Source organism: Sinohyriopsis cumingii, chromosome 2, assembly GCF_028554795.1.
Source record: "Sinohyriopsis cumingii isolate HCF-2022 chromosome 2, ASM2855479v2, whole genome shotgun sequence".
Taxonomy (NCBI): Eukaryota; Metazoa; Mollusca; class Bivalvia; order Unionida; family Unionidae; genus Sinohyriopsis; species Sinohyriopsis cumingii.
This window is the reverse complement of record NC_142962.1, coordinates 127,992,173-128,010,282: the sequence shown is the minus strand read 5'-3', so window position 1 is coordinate 128,010,282 and position 18,110 is coordinate 127,992,173. Positions and strand designations below refer to the sequence as shown.

Sequence of the window (18,110 nt, the reverse complement as noted above, 5' to 3'; positions counted from 1 at the left end):
ACAGGTCAATGTCATTAAATGTAGCTCGAAGTACATAATTTGTTTTAAATATAATAGGTACGTTTATCTATGTTTAATGACGCTGACCTGAAATGTACATAGCTACAGGTAGTATAAAATTCGCGATGCTGTGTGGAACGTACTAGAGGTGTATTTAGTATGTACACGATGTACAATCACTCAGACTTGTAGGTAAAAGACTGAAACACGTTACCACACGACATATAAAGTTTTATTAGCATCAACATATTTAAATATGCAGATAAATTATTTGATAGAGCAGGCTATTGTAATAATTGAAGAAATCAATATACCACGTTGATTTTGTTTCTAAAGAAAAGGGAAAATAAACAATCAAACATTTATCAGTTCCCTAATCTCATAGATTAGACTAATCCAACGAAATGTAAGCAACCATTTGTATATGCCAATGTGTTGATTGTGGATATTTGGTATATATATATATATATATATATATATATATATATATATATATATATATATATATATATATATATTATTATTATAATATTTTCCGGTATGATAGTTTGTACAAGGAAAAAGAGGAAATTTAAGCTCTGGAGTGTGATTGGATGCAATGCAATATTTACTAGAGTAATTGTCTATGAATATTTTCAAATTACTTATTTAAAATACTTTCCAGTACTGATTCTATTAATTGTAATTACAATGACTTATATTGTCAGAAAAGTAACTGCGTTATAATGGCTTGATCCTAGCAGAGCACGACTTGACTTTGGTGAATAAATCTTCATATATTCCCTGGTTTTATTTTGAAATTTGAAATTCTGCACCCACCCCAGCCCCAGCAAAACTTAATTCTGGTCATTCCTTACAATAAATCTTTTCATGTTTGATGAGACGTTTGGAGCAGTTACTATACCACTCTCCCAGTATCAAAGGCAATAAATGTATAATATTGTCAGAAGAAATGGCTTGATCAAATATGAATTGTTACAACAGCTTCTTCAGTCAAAAATTTTGCTGAGCAAGCATTTCTGATGATGATGATAATAATAATAATAATAATAATAATAATAATGAGGACTTTGTATAGCGCCTAATCTTTAGAAGCTCTAAGCGCTTTACAACATTAGACAACACCTAAATGATAAAAAACATATAATGATATGATTACAAAAAAACAATGAAATTAGAAAACATAAAAAAACATGCTGAGAATATTTAAGGTAGGAAACATAATTAGGTCTTTAAGTTTGTTCTTGCAGTCGAAATAAGTGAGTTTTGAGAGCAGTCTTGAATGGGATCACTGTGTCTTTGTGTCTAAGTTAATGGGCAATTTATTCCATGTGACAGCTATTTGGTTATTTATTTATTTATTGCTTCCACCTTTAAAGCATTTCCATAAAATCTGATTGTGTACTGTCTACATTAAAAAAGTCTCAACTGAGACTAGTTTTTGAAATATACAACTGTATTTTTTTCTCCATCAAGACTTCATTCTTCAAGAACCTAACAAAGGATAATTATATGTTCTAATTAGTTTAGTGCCATTTTTAGAATATTTTTTAACAGTAGCAGTTTTGAACAATTCAGATTATTTAATTTTTGTATAAGAATGTAAATACATCACAACAAAGACCCAGTGCATATTGGGAATTACAGATATTTTCTTATTTAAACAGTAACGACATATATGTTTTATCTCATGGCCATGTCACATTAAGAGAAGGTGTCTGCGTGACTTTGAGTCAACTCACATGTCAGATCCACTAAGAATGAATCAAGGATTTACCTCTACTGTCGCTGCTTTATTATTATTATTATTATTATTATTATTATTATTATTATTATTATTATTATATTGGTAGTAATGGGTGCACGAATTTTCTCTGTATTCTCGCATTGAAAAAATGTATGCCTTCTCGTGGTACGTATTTTAGACATAGTCTTTTATTTTTTCAACGAGTTAAGGAAACGTTCGAAATTACGGAAGTTGCATGTGGAATTGTTTACAACCGCACCAACATGTATATTGTGTACCCTGTATTGATATTTACACCAATTGTTTTTCTTATTCTCTACTTTGTATTTAATTATTTAATTAAAGGTGACAACAGCGTTTGTGTTGTTGTACTGGGCGACATAGGCCGTAGTCCGCGAATGCAATACCATGCAATCTCTTTTTTGAGAGAAGGGTTCCACGTCGACCTGGTAGGATACGCAGGTACAGATATGCACTGTGATGCTGACCCCAATAATGGGAATAAAGTACAAATCATAAGCTTTCTTATTATCAACTGTCCACCAACTAAATCTACTTTTTTAGACGAGCCATAGATCATTTCTGTTTCTTTTAAAGATGACTTTTGCAATTGCAGTGTTTAAATTCTGCTTTTCAGTTTTAGACAGATTATGAGAAGGATGCATCCTTCAGGCGGTTGGGTATGCGTGCAGCGCAATCTAAGCTAAAGGTGCCATTTTGTAGAATTTGATTACACATACCTTTAAATGGCAACGATAAAGAACTTTTATTTCACTGCTGTCTGATCAATATTCATTGTAATAAGTTGTTTATATAATTGTTCTAGAAGTAAATCCAACAAAACCTTGCTAAAGCATGAGGACATTTTCAGACATATTGATCAATGAGATGCGATTGAGTGTAAACTAGATTGAATGTGATGTGCTATGGTGTATTTGAAATTTTTTTATGTACAAACCCCCTACACTGATGGATATGCCCATATGGTGGCCTAAGTGGTTAGAGCATGCACTTCAGATGCAGAGGTGGCGAGTTTGACCCCCGGCTGAGTCTTACCAAAGACTTAGAAAAATGGTTCTAGCAGCTGCCTTGCTTGGCACTCAGCATTTAGAGGTTAGTGTTAGGATTGGTTGGCCTGGTGTCAGGATAATGTGATTGGGTGAGACATGATGCTAGATGTCTGCGGCATGATGCTCCAGTGCTAGACGTCACTATAAACTGCCACACTGCATATATTGTAGCAATATGACTGGAAAATTGTTAAAGCTACGTTAAAAATCCAAATCACACACACTATAATAAACTGATAATGGTTAGACAAAACTCAGACTGGCAAAATAATTATACATCAGTATTATTGAAGAACAAAGTTTTGTGATTTTATTTACTTTTTGTCTTTCGATATATATTTGTATTTATATATATATAAATTCCTGAGATGTGGTCCCAGACATTATACATGCCATACATTGTTACATATGTAACAGAACATTTTCTTTGTATAGCCGCATTTTTTGACTGTAGATTGTGAATTGTCTGGTAATAAAATCAAGCATTTGCAATGCATGGCCACCATTGTGTTATATTAGTAGTTGTAGTATGTCTAGTATATTGAAAGGTGATCCCAAATAATGATTGCAGTAGGTAATTTGTTATGAACCCTTTACCTCATGCAAGCGCCCTTGGACGCCTCTACTCCATTCGCATGGAAGCGCCTTTAGACACCTCTACTCCATTTGCATCGAGCACCTTTTGACACTTCTACTCCATTCGCATTGAAGCACCTTTTGACGTCTGCTGTAAACATCGGCCATTTTTAGCGGGTTTTCATAGCGCCACCTTCGGGGGAAAACCCCCTATTAGATACCTCATTCATTGCTGTGAATGACCATTACGTGAGATCACATGGTCACTATTTATGCTCTGGTCGAAATCTGCTATTTAAAGTAACTGGGTCATATTCTCCACTCTCCAAAATGGAGGTCGCGGATTTTGTTCAGTACTTTTAACGATTATAATCACAACTATGAAAGCTTCAGTAACTTAGGTAAAGGCTCTCATATTGATGTAGGCAGCAATTAGTTTTTATAAATTATCAAATTCAGATGACTTAGTGATGTAGACACAGACAAAGAACTTGTAAATTTCAAGTATGAGAAATGGCAGCTACGGTTGGTCACACGGCTTCACTGACTTGACGGTGAACAAGTTCTCTTAAGATTTTAAAGCACATAAAAAATTCTTACGTGAAAAATAATTCACAGCTACAATGATCTGGCTTTGCTCTTACATTTTTTCATGCATAATAGATGTGTACCAAAAATGTAAAATGGTTAAAATTGCTGTTAAACGTAACATACACTACACTGCATAACTGTTAACAGGCAAGCTTATGTATATGGAGTCGAATAGGTAACAGGTGTTCTATTTATAGCACACTCCACTGGGTAACTTTGCTTCATGTTTATCGGAGGGCTAAAAAGCTATACACTCTATGAGGTAAAGGGTTAAATGAAATTCTAGAGTAAAATTTTTAAAAAATATATGTGAAACTTACCGTTGAAATACAATTTCAAATATTAAAGACATATCATAATCTGAAAAAAAGGCAAACTTGATGCATCTAATATTTTTCAATATAAGAACTATAATAAGTAGCACCTGTCTTAAATTATTTTGCACTACTCTATGATTATTTTTAACACGGAAAAGTGTTCCACTACATAGGTAAAAATCGTTTTCATCATACATGAAAATTTACCATCAAATCTTAAATGACAAGTGCTGAAAGGGATGATATTATAAATGAAAAGAAATAATCTAATGCTTGAGATTTATTAAAATGAGAAAATTCATTTCATACTTTTTCTTCTGATTTATTTTAGTGTGGTGTTACAATTTTGATTAGATTGCAGCCTTGACGTCTGATGTCTCTTTGCTGCAGTCATTTTGATATAACTGTTTAAACATGTATTCTTTCATCTTATTTCTAACGAAACTATTTGAAAACATATACGGCAAAAATTGCTCATTACATTTCTAGATACAATGTTTTCTCTGCGAAAACATTCAAATTTAATTTCCCAGGGCTAGATTCCTAATGACTATAAAGTCCAAAGGCTTTTGTTACAACATTCCTTTTTTCACACTCTTTAATTGATTATAGTAATTGATTTGTGTGGTCTGTCAGAGAAAAATTAGCTGAATTATAATGTTTTCATCACCAGACATGCCAAAACCAGGTTAAGAATGACAGTTGTTTGAATAGCAAGCAACGGTTTCAGGTAACAAGGATATGATAATTACACCTCATTCATAATCTTCAAAATAATTAAGATTTTAATAAAGGCATATGGTAACAAAAGCATGCTAATCACACCTCCTTCATAATCAGTCACTGGTTGCTGGCACAGTGTAATTAAATCATGATGAGAAATGCTTTGTTTTGTACCTTGTTTTACCAAATTTAGAAATATCCTTTAACTTAATGCATCATTCTATATCTGAATAATTGAGTACAGACTCAAGTAAATCTCTCTCCTGTTCCCAGGAGTCCTCTTTATTTTGAAATCAATGAAGTACTTATGTGCTTTGATGCTAATATACTTAACAAGTCTTGACGAAAATATATTGAGAGTAAAATGAATGTAATAACAACAATCATTATGCTTTTAATCATGAGTTTCTTGACCAATAAATCACCCCCCACTAAATCTGTGTTGAGATGGATGATATGTATGTCTGTCACCAGTTTATTAAAAGGTGTAATTTTGCTGCATGGAAATCTTTCAAGAGCACACCTGGATGCAGTTTAAACTTACTGGTATTTGGTTATAGCCATATCCAGCATGAAATTCAAAAGGGCCACATGACAGGGGTTGTGCTATTCCACATCGATTTACAAGTCATCAAGCATAGGATTTGATCAGGAAATGTTATGTACATATTGCCAAAAGAGCCCTTCAGCTGATGATAGCTAAAGACTGCAAGAAATGTTGGTAAGTGTATAAATAGTACAATTGATGTGTGCAGACAAGATCAGCTGCAGATTTTTGCAGGTTTTAATAAATAGCCAATATCAGCTCTTATACCACCAGGCAATATCATCACAGGTGTGGGGCTGATTTATGAGTCTAGTGCATGACCTGGACTGTGTTGGAAACTGCTTTGATATGGCAGGTTTAGTGAGCAAACAGATGTAATTACCACGTTACTAACAAGCTAATATCAAGGAACAAATGTATAACTTTCCATCAACCTTCTCTCCAGCTGACCTGCTGGATCTGTTTGCAGATTTTTTCCATGACAATGTGCAAACCTTTAGAGATCAGTTTGGCAACACAATTAAAATTGACTCTTTGTGACTATACTGTTGTGATAAAGAATTTCAAAGCATCCTGTAACATCATTTAAGCCAGTCTCTACATAGTTCTTACATCAATCCTGATGAAGAGCACCCCAAAGTCATGTGAACTTGATCAGATTCTGACATCACTGCTACTTGAGTGCTTAGATTCAATATTGCCATCATTAATTGATGTTATTGTTACTTCTTTCTCATCCAGTGAAATCCAACCATTTTTCAGAACAGCTGTTGTAAAACTGCTGTTGAAGCAACCAATGCATTTCCCTAATGATATGAAAAACTACTACCCAGTCTCTAACCTTTCATTAATGTAAAATAATTCTTAAAAAATTTTGTTCCATCCCAACTTGTATCTCATCTGAATTTGAATAGCAATTTTAGCAATTTACATGGTGCAGTAGCAACACTGCTTTTCCAAAGATAGTGAAAAGATTACAGTCCTCACTCTTCTTGACTTACCTGCAGTATTTGACCCCTATAGACCATGATTACAGTCTTCACTCTTCTTGATTTACCTGCAGTATTTAACCCCTATAGACCATGATTACAGTCCTCACTCTTCTTGTCTTACCTGCAGTATTTAACTCATATAGACCATGATTACAGTCCTCACTCTTCTTGCCTTACCTGCATTATTTGACCCCTATAGACCATGATTACAGTCCTCACTCTTCTTGTCTTACCTGCAGTATTTAACTCATATAGACCATGATTACAGTCCTCATTCTTCTTGTCTTACCTGCAGTATTTAACCCCTATAGACCATGATTACAGTCCTCACTCTTCTTGTCTTACCTGCAGTATTTAACTCATATAGACCATGATTACAGTCCTCACTCTTTTTGACTTACCTGCAGTATTTGACTCATATAGACCATGATTACAGTCCTCACTCTTCCTGACTTACCTGCATTATTTGACCCATATAGACCATGATTACAGTCCTCACTCTTCTTGACTTACCTGCAGTATTTGACCCATATAGACCATGATTACAGTCCTCACTCTTCTTGACTTACCTGCAGTATTTGACCCATATAGACCATGATTACAGTCCTCACTCTTCTTGACTTACCTGAAGTATTTGACCCATATAGACCATGATTACAGTCCTCACTCTTCTTGACTTACCTGCAGTATTTGACCCATATAGACCATGATTACAGTCCTCACTCTTCTTGACTTACCTGCATTATTTGACTTATATAGACCATGATTACAGTCCTCACTCTTCTTGACTTACCTGCAGTATTTGACTCACATAGACCATGATTACAGTCCTCACTCTTCTTGACTTACCTGCAGTATTTGACTCATATAGACCATGATTACAGTCCTCACTCTTCTTGACTTACCTGCAGTATTTAACTCATATAGACCATGATTTTTTAAATCACCATCTTCAGCATGTATTTGGTATTCATGATAAAGCTTTATTGTGGTTCATACTTAGTAGATGGGACACAAATTGTGTCCATAAATGGAAAACATACCCATGGAGTTGATCTATATTTTAATGTTCTCAAGGTTTCTATTCTTGGACCTGTTCTCTTCATTCTTTACACGGAGCCACTCTCAGGTGTCATAGATTGGCATCCAGTATCTTACCAATTGTATATTGTGTATTGATAATACCCAGTTATAGAATTCACTCACCCAAAGCCATTCTGATCAGCACACAAAGACTTTCTCATTCCTATTCTTTACTTCAAACAATAAGTATCACCAACACCAACAGTAAGTTCACACAATCATTATTATGAAACCTTGGTGTCACTCTCTAATTGCACCAGCATGTCATGGACAGATGAAATCTGCATTTCTGGAGCTGAGACTCAAGCTCCATTTGCAATGTTTCTTTCATTTGATGCTGCTAAAATACTAAAATACTTATGTGTTCCATAGAACATTCTAGACATAACTGTAGTAATTCTCTTCCATCTGGTTCATCTCAGTATCTACTACAGAAACTCATCTCAATATCTACTACAGAAACTCATCTCAATATCTACTACAGAAACTTGTCTCAGTATCTACTACAGAAACTCATCTCAAGATCTACTACAGAAACTCATCTCAGTATCTACTACAGAAACTCATTTCAGTATCTACTACAGAAACTCATCTCAATATCTACTACAGGAACTCATCTCAATATCTACTACAGGAACTCGTCTCAATATCTACTACAGAAACTCATCTCAATATCTATTACAGAAACTCATCTCAATATCTACTACAGGAACTTTTCTCAATATCTACTACAGAAACTCATCTCAATATCTACTACAGAAACTCATCAATATCTACTACAGAAACTCCTCTCAATATCTACTACAGGAACTTTTCTCAATATCTACTACAGAAACTCATCTCAATATCTACTACAGAAACTCAGAGTACCAAGAACTGAACACTCCTGCCCCTGCTCTGTACCCTCTTCTAGCTGTGCTCTTTTGAGTATCATAGCACAGCTACCTGGAACAAATTGCAGCTTAATTTAGACACATGAGATCTATTATGGCTGTAAGAACAGATTTAAGAATTCACAATGTTTCCTCACCCTTAATTACTTTCAGCATGCTTAGATTGTTTGTAATTTCACTGTTTGTATTTGTAATCTGTGTGTGTGTGATTTGGATTTTTAATGTAGCTTTAAAAAAAATCAGTCATATAGCTACAATGTCTACAATATGGCAGTTTATAGGGATGTCTAGCACTGGAGCATCATGCCGCAGACATTAGCATCATGTCCCACCCAGTCACATTATCCTGACACCAGGCCAACCAGTCCTGACACTTACCTCTTAATGCTGAGTGCTAAGCGAGGCAACTGCTTGTACCATTTTTATAAGTCTTTGGTATGGCTTGGCTTGGATTTGAACCCACAGCCTCCTGCATTGAAAGTGGACACTGTAATCACTTAGGTCATTGGGGTGCTTGTTTTTGTAATCTTATTTGTGTACATGTATATAGCAAGTATGTTGATTTCTCTGGTTATGTTAATTCCAATAGTGACAATGCCACATCTATGACACCAGCAGTTGAAGCAATCTGATTAAAATTTGATCTCCACTGTCCTAATTGAATATCTGACAGTGACCATTTAGGGGTCATGTTCAGGTGACTTATGTTATTATCATAATTACTCATTTTATCAGCCAGTTAGATGAAGTCTTATATGTTTATTTAGGGGAGACTGAGCAGTGTGGCTGAAGTGCATCAATATGTTCTCAATGATTTGATTCACTTTCAGATGTTTGAATGCTGCATTTTCATTGGTAAATCCAAAGGTCACCAGAATATGACCTCTTAGTGGTTAATATCAGATCTTCACCAAGGACAGTGGAGATCTGATTTTAATTAGATTGTCAATTGAAGATACTATTTGTTAAATTGGTGGATGCTAGGAAATGACTGTCTTTTCTGCTACTGGAAGTGACAAGGATGATGACAATGATTTAGGATCACCTATTGTGCTGTTGTACTTGGATCCAGTGAGGTTCTGTGTAACATAGTGTACATTAGCTTGTTCTTACATGCTCAGAGTAGCTGACCTAATATTTGATGAGCATTTGCATGTCACTAAGAAACATCTCAACAACAAAAATATCAGATTAATAAAAGAAATACTAAGAAGCATATTGACAATTTCTTTCTGACTGGTACATAATGATACTTTCAACAGATGATACAATTCGTTAACTATATGTACATCAAGCATCATTTATATGTGCATCAGTATGGATATGAACATATATAGTGTTTATTGGTTATAACAATACAATTCCATGTCCGCTGTGAATGTTATAAACAATCTTTGCTGCATTCAGAAGCACCATTCTCATATTGATCAGCATTAAAGAAAACAAGCCTTATATTTCATGTTGTAATATCATCAGCTGCAGCACCTCCATTTTGACATTATCATTTAAATTGATAGAGAAGCTTAGTTGGAGCCCCTCTATTTTGACCCTATCATTTACTGTGATACAGAAGCTCAGTAGTGTTCATGCTACTTCAGTTAGTTTGCTAACTTTGCATGAAGTCCACAGCTCAAATTTGTGAGCACTTCCGAGAATTTTGTGTTATTTGCTCATAATATCAGTGCACAGTTTTTCCTCCAGGAGTTTAACATTTAGTGGACATCACAAAAGATGCACTTCCATGTGTGCATGCTTTAAAAACATTCATGTAAACCAGATCTAGCTAAGGATTTCAGGTAAGCCATGGAAATAAGAAAACTCTCCATATACAGTAGGATGGTTTCTTTTTAATCTGACTTAAATATAATCTTCTTTACAATGACTTCGTAATTTAAAAAAGAAGTAATAATAAAACTAATAACAATAATAATGACCATTGTGATGCTAAACATCATTATCATAAATGTTCTAAGATTTTAACAATCCTTTTGATAATTTTGTTAAACGTAAAGTTTTACTTCATTCCTAAATCAGGCTCTGAGGTACAGAGAGAACTGAAGAACAACAATGATGTGAGAATTTACTACTTGACAGAGCCACCAGTATTTCTCAAAAGTGAGTATGAACACACATTACCATATGACTTAATGAAACCATTGTTAAAACTATGTGGCCTTAAACTCAGTAACAAAGAAGCAAAACCAACAAGTTTAGTAAAATTAACAAAGAATTTATTTCTCTAAGTTACAAAGTGAAAATTTAAGAGAAACATACAATATTGTGAATTAAATCTCAAATAATCCAAAATGTTCTATCAGACAAGTCCAAAAAGTATATAGTGTTCTTAATGAATTCCAATGTCAGTAGTGTTGAATAGGTTGATGAACCAACAGTCTTGATATATCTTAGTGATAAAATCCAGAATGTCTTTGATTGAATTCACAATAATTCCAAAACATTGATTAGTCCAAAAAGTCAGCAAAATGTCAATGATAACTTTTTAATTCCAATAATAATTAATATAAATGATTCCTCTAAATTTTATCTGAACACAATAAAAACTCTGGTTATTGATTCCCAAAGACTGATATTAAAACAGGAATAATTTTGTTTATCACAGTCTTATATAAAAACCTAAGGGATAATAAAATAACAAGAATGTGGGTCACAAGTTTTCTTCCAGAACATACTAGGTTTGTAAATAATGCTAGATCTTGAACTCAGATATCAGTAAATAACTTATTTATAACTTACAAGCATGATAAAAGTCAGATAGGCCATAACTGGTCTAATGCAATAATTTCATTTAAAGTTCATCTCAGCATCTGATCTTTTCTTCTTTGTTTGTTTCAGAGCTACCTAGGCTGCTATGTTATGTAACCAAGGTTCTCTTCCAGTGTGTGTCATTAGGGGTCACCTTACTTTTAAACCCAAAATGTGGATATATCCTTATTCAGGTACCTTATTAAAGTACTTAATGTGTTATTTCAAATATATTGACCTATTTGTTTCCACCTAGGTAGTAAAAGTCATCCACATCAAGAAGTTGAATTATACCTGAGTAGGGCTAAATAATGTTGGGGGTATGATAAAATAGCCTGATTAATCGTCTGTTTATGTGAATCAGTTGATGATTTATTAATAATTTGTTAATTTGCCCATATGATTTCTTGCCAAAACTGGGGCAGTTTTTCAAATAGTCTCAGTTTCTAAAACTTGCAAGAATTATGAAGAACTGAATTTAAACTGAAATAAATGATGCAACATATTATCAATTAATTAGCATTTCACTGAAAGTGAGCAATAATTGACTAAACAAATTACTCTGTTTATTAGTATAAACAGCATGAAGTTGTACTTATCATTGGTGTATGCAATCAACAAAGAAGAAGTGTTTTTAAAATGGCTATCTTGAGAAACTAACTAGTGGAACTACATTGATGTGTTGGGCTCCAGTGGTTTATGTGTGTAATTCTAGCGATGAAGCTTTAATTCATTTGAATTTATGGATGATGGATGTACATGGTTACATTGGTTTAATACTGAGAGGGAGTCAATAAAAACTTTATTGATGGATAAATTTGTGAGTTCTGCATGTCAAATTGAATTATATTAAAAGTCTGTCATTAATAATTTGACTTCTTAAGATCTAGCATCCATGAATACCATGAATATTAAAAACCATTATGTAAATATTTCTGTAGGACACAGAAAATTATAATTCTCATGCATCAATGAAAGCTGCTGGTTCAGCAACCCCCCACCCCCTGCCTTAATCATTGTGTACCAAAACGTGTTCAGTCACTATCTTGCTGACTGACTTATGTTGTGGTTGGTGTTTATGGACCCTGCTGTGGTTGATGTTTATTGGACCATACTGTGGTTGATGATAATAGACCCTGCTGTGGTTGATGTTTATGGACCATGCTATGGTTGATGTTTATGGGCCCTGCTGTGGTTGATATTTATGGAACCTGCTGTAGTTGCTATTTATGGACCATACTGTGTTTGATATTTATGGACTGAACTGTGGTTGATGTGGGCCCTGTTGTTTTTTATGTTTATGGACCATACTGTGGTTGATGATTATTGACCATTATGGGCCCTGCTGTGTTTGATGTTTATGGATTCTGCTGTGGTTGATGTTTAAGGATCCTGCTGTAGTTCATGTTTATAGGCTCTGCTGTGGTTGATATTTATGGACCTTGCTGTGTTTGATATTTATGGGCCCTGCTGTGGTTGATGGTTATGTACTCTGCTGTTGATATTTATGGACCATGCTGTGGTTGGTGTTTATAGACCATGCTGTTGATTATTTTTCCCTGGTGTTGTTGATATTTATGGACCCTGGTGTGGTTGTTATTTATGGACCTTTCTTTGGTTGCTGTTTATGGATCCTGCTTTGGTTGTTGTTTATGGAACATGCTTTGGTTGTAGTTGATTTTTATGGACCCTGCTATGGCTGATGTTTATGGACCCAGCTGTGGTTAATGATATGGACCCTTTTGTTTGTGAGTTGTCAAGTGTGAGGCATAATATGTTTTTTGTGGGGGGAATAATGGACACAAGTCATGAATAATTGGGGGGGGGAATAAAGGACACAAGTAATGAATAATTGGGGGGAATAAAGGACACAGGTCATGAAGAATTGGGGGCGGGGAATAAAGGACACCAGTAATGAAGAATTGGGGGGGGGATGAAGGACACAGGTCATGAATAATTGGGGGGGAATAAAGGACACAATGAATAATTGGGGGAATAAAAGACATAAGTCATGAATAATTGGGGGGGAATAAAGGAAACAAGTCATGAATAATTGGGGGGAATAAAGGACATAAGTCATGAATAATTGGGGGGAATAAAGGACACAAGTCATGAAGAATTGGGGGAATAAAGGACACAAGTCATGAATAATTGGGGGAATAAATGACACAATTAATGAATAATTGGGGGGAATAAAAGACACAAGTCATGAATAATTGGGGGAATAAATGACAAGTCATGAATAATTGGGGGGAATAAAAGACACAAGTCATGAATAATTGGGGAGAATAAAGGACACAAGTCATGAATAATTGGGGGGAAGAAAGGACACAAGTCATGAATAATTGGGGGGAATAAAGGACACAATGAATAATTGGGGGAATAAAGGACACAAGTCATGAATAATTGGGGAGAATAAAGGACACAAGTCATGAATAATTGGGGAGAATAAAGGACATAAGTCATGAATAATTGGGGGGAATAAATGACACAAGTCATGAATAATTGGGGAGAATAAAGGACAAGTCATGAATAATTGTGGGGAATAAAGGACATAAGTCATGAATAATTGGGAGGAATAAAGGACATGTGTCTTGAATAATTTGGGGGAATAAAGGAAACAAGTCATGAATAATTGGGGGGAATAAAGGACACAAGTCATGAATAATTTGGGGGAATAAGGGACACAAGTCATGATTAATTGGATTGAATAGAGGACACAAGTCATGAATAATTGGGGGAATAAAGTACATGTGTCTTAAGTCGTGAATAATTGGGGGAATAAAGGACATGTGTCTTGAATAATTTGAGGGAATAAAGGAGACAAGTTATGAATAATTGGGGGGAATATGGGACACAAGTCATGATTAATTGGATTGAATAAAGGACACATCATGAATAATTGGGTGAAATAAAGGACAGTCATGAATAATTGGGGGAATAAATGACACAAGTCATGAATAATTGGGGGAATAAAGGACACAAGTCATGAATAATTGGGGAAATAAAGGACACAAGTCATGAATAATTTTGCATTTATTACTGTATCATATAACAGAATGATTACAGAGTTAATGAAATGTGAATTAAATCCTAATCAATACATTTCCATTACCCCTCATCTCTGATATACTTATCATGATAAATATTTCTTAGTACAACAAATACTATTGGTATAAACAAACAAATAATGCTTTATCATTGCTTATGGCCAGGGGTGGGTGGCACTTCAAACATGAGCTTGGTTCATATTTTATTTTTACTTTAAATTTGTGGTCTAGCTAACCCATAAAACCCCACAAAAATTGGTAGTCCTTGAATAGTAATGAATTTACAGTGCTTCCTGCCTTTGGGGGACATTATAAGTCGATTATTTAGAGTAGACAGCTGTTATTAATTCACAGGTGACATTTCATAATCTGTATTATTCTTTCTGCTTAATCCCATATTTATTCAGTTCTGGTTACATTGACTTTTATTTTTCAGAATCCTCCATCAATCCCTACCATCGCAATCAGTGTCCTGGTCTGTCTGCTACGTCGGAGTCATCTTGTAATTGATTGGCATAACTATGGCTACACGATACTTGGGCTAACACTACGGGATCAGCATCCTCTTGTAAGATTTTCAAGATGGTGAGGAACCAAAGCCATTAGAAATGATATTTAATTAAGTTACATTTTAAAGTTTTCTTGCTTTTATGAGACCCATTTAAGACAAAGCATGCATGGTAGCATTTAAAACTGTAACAACTGGAAAGAAATATATCTTTTAATCACACTTATGATAAATTTCTTCCACTGAGTAAATATTTTACAAAGCAAAGTCAGATTAGTACATTATTTGATTTTTGTTTTGTCATTTGCAGGTATGAATACTTTTTTGACAAGTTTTCTCAAGATAATATCTGTGTCACAAATGCTATGAAATAACATAATTTTATTTTTGTTTTGTCATTTGCAGGTATGAATACTTTTTTGGCATGTTTTCTCAAGATAATATCTGTGTCACTAATGCAATGAAAGAAGACCTATCCACCAAATGGAAAATAAAGTAAGCCTTGCTCTGTGCATTTTTTCAGTTGTAAATGTTATTGTATATGCTTGACTTTTGAATGGGGCGATTTTACAAATATCCATAATTAATATTAATCTATCATTCATTAAATTTTGTCAGGTAAATACTTTTGATGAATTTTTCTCATATTAATTACTTTTAGAAAGTTGAATATTGTACTGTTTTGTCCCCAGGAATTAGGAAATTAAATCAGCTTACTGCATGATTTTTGTAACTCTTTGTTGGAATCAGTCATTTTGTCATCTTTCTTTTCTTTCTGCAGAGCACATGTCATGTATGATCGACCAGCAGCAATGTTTAGAGAGACTTCTCTGGAGAGTAACCATGAGCTATTCAGACGTTTGTTGAAAGACTACCCAATTTTTAGACCCAGGTACTCCCATGTTTTTATGAAATTAGTTTGATTTATACAGTGTGTGGTTCTTTTGATAGACAGTCTGCTGTTGTGAGTTCAGCTTATGTTTATTTGACTTGAACAGTGGTGTGAGTAACTGTCAGTTAAAATTTAATCTGTTTAACCAACAGTTGGATGTCAGATGTTTTAATGTGAATGGTTAACCAACAGTTGGATGTCAGATGTCGTAATGTGCATGGTTAACCAACAGTTGGGTGTCAGATATTTTAATGCACATGGTTAACCAACAGTTGGATGTCAGATGTTTTAATGCGCATGGTTAACCAACAGTTGGATGTCAGATGTTTTAATGTGAATTGTTAACCAACAGTTGGATGTCAGATGTTTTAATGCGCATGGTTAACCAACAGTTGGATGTCAGATGTTTTAATGCACATGGTTAACCAACAGTTGGGTGTCAGATGTTTTAATGTGAATGGTTAACCAACAGTTGGATGTCAGATGTTTTAATGCACATGGTTAACCAACAGTTGGATGTCAGATGTTTTAATGTGCATGGTTAACCAACAGTTGGATGTCAGATGTTTTAATGTACATGATTGACCAACAGTTGGATGTCAGATGTTTTAATGTGAATTGTTGTTGTTGTTGTTGTTGTTGTAGGGTTTAACGCCATTTTTCAGCACATGATAGGCTATACATGGCGGCCAGTATTAGTGGTGGAGGAAGAACCCAGGAAAACCCCGGAAAGAACCACCGACCCACGAGAAGCTATTGGCAAGCTTTCTCACATATCCACATTAGCCGAATCCAAGACTCGAACCCACGCAGACAGAGGTGAGATGGCAGTGATCCGTAATGAAGAGCGCTTTAGACCACTCGGCCACTCGGGGCCCCAATGTGAATTGTTAATCAACAGTTGGAAGTCAGATGTTTTAATGTGCATGGTTAACCAACAGTTGGATGTCAGATGTTTTAATGTGAATGGTTAACCAACAGTTGGATGTCATATGTTTTAATGCACATGGTTAACCAACAGTTGGGTGTCAGACATTTTAATGTACATGATTAACCAACAGTTGGATGTCAGATGTTTTAATGTACATGATTGACCAACAGTTGGATGTCAGATGTTTTAATGTGCATGGTTAACCAACAGTTGGGTGTCAGATGTTTTAATGTACATGATTGACCAACAGTTGGATGTCAGATGTTTTAATGCGCATGGTTAACCAACAGTTGGGTGTCAGATGTTTTAATGTGAATGGTTAACCAGCAGTTGGATGTCAGATGTTTTAATGTGAATGGTTTAAGACTCACATATTGTGTACAAATTGGGACATTAGAACATCTGGATTTTTAAAAAATAATTTATCGGAACAGTTTGAATTATACATATTTGATATAAATAAGTTAAATCAACTATGCTTAATTATAAGTAAGTCATTATACAAGCTGATAAGATTTACCATAATTTGAGGAACCTGCCTTTGACAATTTGTAAGTGCTGTTTGTTTTAATGCCTCAAGTCATGCATATTTTGTCTGGAGTTGTCATCAGATTAAAAAGACTACTGAGCATACTTGCTTATACTTAGAGTTAAACTGCAAACAACATAGACCCTGATCTTCCATAGCATAATGCACTTGCAAATCAGGATCTATATTGTTTATTCTACTGATTACTTCTAACAAACTGCACTGACCAAGATCTGCTGGTGTGTTTTGTAATGGCAGATCTGGTTCTATGCAGTTTGCAGTTGGACTTGTCTTGTAAATGAGTGTATATGGTACATCTGTGATCTGATTATGATTTATGGTACATCAGAATCAGATGCCATGCAGTTCTAAGTATTCATTGTCCAAATTTAGCATTTACTGACATAGTGTAAATGACCTAGAGAGACAGAGGTTTGTCACCAATTATTGTTTTTCTTTCAAGCATATATAAGTGGTGTCTACTGGTCAGAGAGTTGTATTGTTAGACATATAAGGCTAACTGCTCTAAGACAGTAGTAAAAGAATTAGTCTTGTTTGCTGATCAATACAGTTTGAATGCGAATTACATGTATCCAGTATGTGATCAGGTAGAATGATACAAGCCTGCATGGATTAGTTTTCACCAGAAATACTGTACTACATTTACATGCAGATATTTTCTACTATTGCCAGAATTAGCTAAGGGCTGTTCCATTTAAACCTGCATGGTACCCAGGGAAGGCAGTTTTTAAAAAATATATGCCAGTCTACTTTGATTTCACTGAGTTCTTATTAAAATGAGAAGAAAATTCTAAATTTCATATATGTGTGAGTACCCCACTTTAATAGTGCCCTCCCCGGGTCCCATGTATGTTTTAATGGAACAGCCCTAAGACTC

General features: G+C 34.7%; 1 protein-coding gene across 1 annotated transcript in view; it reads left to right on the top strand.

Moving 5' to 3' along the window:
- The first annotated feature begins 1,939 nt into the window (after window positions 1-1,939).
- The window catches only part of LOC149805798 (chitobiosyldiphosphodolichol beta-mannosyltransferase-like), a 29,113-nt gene continuing 12,942 nt past the window's right edge, over window positions 1,940-18,110 (top strand). Inside the window, exons 1-6 of the mRNA XM_089950498.1 lie at window positions 1,940-2,209; window positions 10,574-10,654; window positions 11,393-11,496; window positions 14,789-14,937; window positions 15,266-15,355; window positions 15,642-15,752. Of these exons, the coding sequence (XP_089806624.1) occupies window positions 2,011-2,209; window positions 10,574-10,654; window positions 11,393-11,496; window positions 14,789-14,937; window positions 15,266-15,355; window positions 15,642-15,752 (734 nt within the window). The 5' untranslated portion in view covers window positions 1,940-2,010. The remainder of the gene's footprint in view (window positions 2,210-10,573; window positions 10,655-11,392; window positions 11,497-14,788; window positions 14,938-15,265; window positions 15,356-15,641; window positions 15,753-18,110) is intronic.